Source organism: Nanorana parkeri, unplaced genomic scaffold, assembly GCF_000935625.1.
Source record: "Nanorana parkeri isolate BGI_ZX_2015 unplaced genomic scaffold, ASM93562v1 scaffold857, whole genome shotgun sequence".
NCBI lineage: Eukaryota > Metazoa > Chordata > Amphibia > Anura > Dicroglossidae > Nanorana > Nanorana parkeri.
Genome location: NW_017307125.1, coordinates 310,171 through 315,877, shown reverse-complemented (window position 1 = coordinate 315,877; position 5,707 = coordinate 310,171). Strand labels below are relative to the sequence as shown.

Here is a 5,707-nt window from a genome sequence, read left to right as displayed (position 1 = left end):
TTCGAATCCATTGCATTGCGAAGAGTTTTTCAACTGATGCTAACGGAAGGGCACAGAAAAATGAATGGTTGTGAATGGGGCTAGTTTACACCAGATCAATTGCATTACATTGCATTGAAAAAAGTAGTGCATGTACTTTTCAGGACATTGTAATGTAATGTAACCCAATGGAACAGTGTGAGCTAGCCCCATTCACACCCATTCATTTTTTTGGTGCCCTTCTGTTAACATCCGTTAAAAAATGTATTGCAATGCAACAGATCTGGTGTGAGTGTGCCCTAAATGAAAAGGTTCACACACACATGCATGCGCTTTGCAGCATGCCAGCACTAGGAATCATGAGGTTTAGGGTGCTAGGCTTTGCTAGCATGGACACATTTTACTTTTACTATAATATTATTATTCAGGATTGATATGGTGCTAAGAGTTTGTGCAGCACTTTACAATATACGTAGGATATTACAGTTACAATACAAGTTAAGACAAGATGGTTGGGAGGGCCCCGTCTGTGAGAGCTGACAATCTAAAAAAAAAATGTTTTTATCTCCTCAGAAAAACTATATAACATAACAGTACAGTTTTTGTTTTTTTATTAAAGTATTTTTTTTAACATTTCAACATTTCTGAAAAAGTGTTTTCTATCTAGTCACTTAAAGATTACATGGTACAATTTAATAGTTTAAATGGGGAAGAGGCAACCTTGTTGCAGTGCTATAGCCCTTGAGCTTGACAAAGCATGCACGTGATCCACACTGTAGCTTCATTCCTGGTGACCTGACTTTTCTCTGCTGCAGGACAGCAGTGTAGCTAGGTCAGCTCCCTACAGCTCCCTGTAACTTCTAAATTTAGGGGGTTATTCACTATTGAGCCAAATGATACAGCCGTAACTTCGGCTGATCCTTCAGCTCTATTCAGCCCCCAGCTGTACGGGCTATTCACTGTAGCCCGTAGAGCAGCTGAAGGCAGCCAATCGGCTCAGTCGAGCCAAAGGCATATGCTTCGGCTCGACTGAGCCAAAGTGACAGCCGAAGCCGCAGATGACAGCTGGGAGGAGTCAGCCGTGATTCTTACAGCTCGCTCCGCCCAGTTGTAATGACAGATCAGCGTCCCCAAATGACCTGGGGATGCTAATCTGTCATTAAACAATAACAACTGGGCGGAGCTGGCCGTGACGTCAGACCAAGGAGGTGCCGCGCAGAATAGCCGAGCTGATTGCCGAGAATAGGGGCTACCGGAGCTTTGGCACAGCCGATCCAGATGTTGGATCAGCTAAGTCGAACTTCTTCTGCCCTTCGGTTCAGCCGAACATGCCGAGCATGTTCGGCTGACCAAAGGCAGCTGATGTACGGCTGAAATCAGCCGTACAAGCCAGAAGTGAATAGCCAAACAGTGTTCGTCTCGCTTCACTTCTGCTGGGTTATTTACTCGGCTTGCTCCCGTCAGCTTTGTGAAGAACCCTCTTAGTGTCACTTTAACGTTTAACCTGTGAAGATAAAAATAATGGAGCTGCCATTCTATTTTGTGGATTTTTTAAGATGCAAGCTCCAGGGCAGTCATTCATACTTTTACTTTTAACTACCTAGTTAATCATTGGGTTTGATTTACTAAAGGCAAATAGGCTTGCACTTTCACAGGGGAAGTTTCCCATTAGTTTAATGAATGAGGTGAAGCTCTGCTGATTTCTATCATCTAAATGTGTGCATGCAAAAACACTGTATTATTTATTTTCCTTGCATGTGAAATTTCAGTGTGGGTAGTCTTTGCAAAGTGAAATTTCACAACACTCACAAATTCCCTTGCAAAGGGAAAAGCCTTTTAAGCTTTATTAAATCACCCCATTGACTCAAAATAAGTAATTGAAGTTAGGATTCCTGGCCTGCAAGTTCGATGCATGATCTGGGCAGTGCCCAACTAAGTAGTGAAGCAAAAACAAGCATACATTCTGTAATTTGAATTTTTAAAACCAAGTAGATCAACTCAGTAGCAGCTACCATACTTTCCTCACAGCCTCATGCTTACATTTTAGTTTAACTTATCATACTTAAGGAACACCCTAATTTTCTTTAACTCTCGTCTAAGTGCTAACTTAACATCTTTATTTTTTAAGCTATAAATTAATGGATTTAGCATGGGGACAGCAGCTGTGTTGAACAGAGAAAAAAGTTTATTGGAGTTCAATTGAGCTTCTTGGTTTGGTTTCATATACTGACAGAGAAGGACCACATAGAGTAGAATGACCACTGTCAGATGTGAGGAACATGTGTGGAATGCTTTGTGTCTGCCAACACTGGAAGGGATCTTCAGTATGGTGGTAATTATGAAAACATACGGTATGAAAGTCAAGGGGAATGAGAAAAACAAATGAAAGAGCACACTAGCCAGAATCAGTTGACTCAAAAGTGTTGTGCTGCTGCAAGTAAGATTCTTAAGTGGAAGAATGTCACAAAAAAAGTGGTTTATCCTGTTAGACTTGTAGCAAGAAAACTTAATAATGATAACGGTGTGTGGTAGACATTCAAGAAAAGCCCACAACCAGCAGACTGCAGCCAAAAGAGCAGACACTTTGTGATTCATGACCATGTGGTAGTTCAGTGGATTACATATGGCCACATATCGATCATAACTCATGGCAGTCAATATCAAGAGTTCAAGTCCAATTAACGATGCCCAAATATACAGCTGTAGTATGCAAGCCGGGTATGAAACCATGGTGTTCCCTGTAATGAAACTAGCAAGAATCCTAAACAATGTCACAGTGGAGGAAGCCATGTCCAGAATAGAGAGGTTAGCCAAGAAGAAATACATAGGAGTGTGAAGGTGATGATCCAGGCAAACCAAACATAGAATGGTCATGTTACCACCAAACGTTATAAGATATATGGACAGAACCATAAGGAAGATTGGGACCTGCATCTCTGGAACATCTGAAATTCCCACAATAATGAAATAGTCAAAAGAGTTCCTGTGTGTTGAATTCATTGATAAAAACATTTTATGACTGTGTTCATTTTTTTGTAAGTTGGTTTGCCATGTACTGCATTTCTCTGAGAGAACCCAGGCTAGGATCCTACATTGCTCTGACAGTTATGGTAAAAAGGCAATTTTCCGGAATGTAAAACTAAAATACATGAAAAACAGAACAATTAACTGCAGCCAGTTAAAGTGTATATTCTTTGGGTAAGTCCACTTAGCAAATGAACAGTATCATTCAATATATAGTATATACTGTATTGTATTAGGCAACACTTGTGTAGAGCCCACAACAAAAAATTTAAAAGCCGGTATCAAAAAAATACATTTCCCTTAAAGGTTTATAGCATAGTGTGTGTCCATGGATAGTCTACTCTTCAGTCAGGCATGGGCTATTTATCCTTGTCTGAATAGCTTGTAAATTGTCTTCTGAGATACTTAAATCCCACTGGGCCAAGTCTCAGGGTGAGATCTGCTTTTATTATTGTGCAGAATATAGAAGCAAAGGTTTACTATACCTGTCAATAAAGTGATGAAACAATAAACAAAATCTTGCATTTGTGTAAGCAGATTAATGTAGATGTTTACATTTAAAGGGGATTAGATTAATGTTAATGTAAATTAAACTTATGACATAAAGGCCTATTCACAAAAGGGTGAAGCGTTTGGGGAAGCCAGAAGAAGTGAACAATCTAGGAGAACACAGCTGAACTGGAAAATTCTCCAATTCAGCTCACTTTCCAGTTCATCTATGTTGTCCTAGATTGTTCACTTCTCCTGCCTTCTCCAAACTCTTCACCCTTTTGTGAATAGACCTGATAGTATTTTTTAGAAGGTTGTATAAAGGGAGAGCAGGTTAAATCGTGACGTGTTATACACTCATTAGAGTTTATTTACTAAGGCTATTTATAATTTTAGGCTATTTTAGGCTATTAACTTTGCAAGGAAATGTTCACTTAGTTTAGTAAATGTGGTGAAAATTCTCTTTGCAGAAATCTAAAAACTAGAATTTGTACTTGCACGTGATGGGAGTTTGCAGAGCTTCAACTCATTCGCTAAGGTAAGGAAAATATATATATACAGGTAAGCGCCAACAATTTTCACAGCGCTTTACATACGGCATATTCACGACGGTCCCTGCCCTCAAAGAGCTTACACTCTAAGATCGCTAGCACACACAGGGCCAATTTAGACCTTTACAGGGCCAATTAACCTTCCTGCATGTATTTGGAGTGTGCGATGAAACCAGAGTACCCAGAGGAAATCAACACAAGCACAGGAAGAGCATGAAAACCCCTTGCAGATAATGTCCTGACCAGGATTCCAACTTGATTCCTGTATTCCAGCTCCAAACCACTGTGCTGACCTTGGAAAGCAAATAGCTTATTTTCTTTTAGTGAATCAACTCCATCATCTCAACAAAAAAAATATATTTTTCATGAGGCAATTTTAATGTGAACTGGTAAATCAGTCAATTAAATCATTGGCCCATATAGCAAAGCATTGCTTTGGGATGAGGTTTTAGATGTCCTTAACTTGGTTGTTTGAATCCTCATTACTTAACTCTCCACTAGTCTGTATCCTTGGTGTTATTGATGCACCGGATTTAGCCTCTTACACGATTGTGGCCCTTAAACGAGTCTTATTCACAGCGTACAGGCTGGTAGTTCGTAGGTGGATCTCTCCCTCTCCTCCCACGCTGGATTTATGGCTTGAAGAACTTGATAAGATGGTTGAATATGAATGTGTCACTTTTAAACAGAGAGGTAGTATGACTAAATTCACATCCATGTGGTCTAACTGGTTCTCTTATCGTGGGAATGTTGCATCTTGTGAATAGTCAGTGTCTGCTGATGCTTCCTGGGGTCTGTTTTGTATTACTCTGGCCCCATCGGAAGGTGTTGGGTGATTATAGTAAATTGTATACAATAACTGTGTTGTCTAAAATGTGGTGATTATTCCATACGTTTTGCCGTTGGATTAACAGTCTGTTTTATATTGTATTTTGTACACCTTTTGTACACAAAATCAATAAAAACTATCTGATTTAAAAAATAAATCTTAAGAGAACATAGGACTTTGGTTTGGTGAGTGCCGTGAGCTACCTACCTCCTAATGTCCTTTCTGGGAGGGGAGGCATAAATCCCGACACACAAAATGTGACCAGAAACCAGCCATATTCCAGTCCTAGGTGAGTGAAGCTGAGAGTATTTCGATTTACTGTCAGTGATTGCTCTACACTGATCCAGAATTTGCCCACTTTTTACAGAACTTGGATGTATTTGCATAGCAATGCAGAGATGCTACTAATTCAGTTTGTAAAGTAGGCACTGATAGTTCAAAGCACCTACAAACTTGGCATATTTTTCAGTGAGGCCAATAAACTATACATACTGCGTATAATGATATCTGGTCACATCATCTGTAATAATCATTAACCTTTTTTTTTTTTTGTAAATATATAAATATATTTATATTACGGTACAATAAAAAGCATCTGCTCAAGTTTATTTAATCATACACCTAGCATTTTCTTCCACTCTCAAATTCCTTCTGTGTATCTGCTGAACTGCAATATATTCTGTGCACTTTTAGGTCATTTTATGAAAATAAGGACCATTATCCTGATGTATTAGCTTGTGAATTGAGTCTCTGGTGTTCATATCTACCTCATATAGTTCAGTTCAGTTCTTAATGAACAGTTGACTGCTGGGACAGTAAAGAATCCTTTGTATGG

At 39.3% G+C, this 5,707-nt stretch overlaps 1 protein-coding gene across 1 annotated transcript; it reads right to left on the bottom strand.

Annotated features, from left to right (window-relative positions):
* Positions 1-2,022: 2,022 nt before the first annotated feature.
* Positions 2,023-2,979, bottom strand: LOC108794493 (olfactory receptor 145-like). Its single transcript, XM_018565538.1, has one exon. It carries the CDS (start codon positions 2,977-2,979, stop codon positions 2,023-2,025), a length of 957 nt encoding a protein of 318 aa, XP_018421040.1.
* Between the last annotated feature and the right edge of the window lie 2,728 nt (positions 2,980-5,707).

Bases quoted from the DNA above. Each gene is read 5' to 3' on its own strand.
- LOC108794493 (XM_018565538.1), bottom strand. From the start codon at position 2,979: ATGAATTCAACACACAGGAACTCTTTTGACTATTTCATTATTGTGGGA.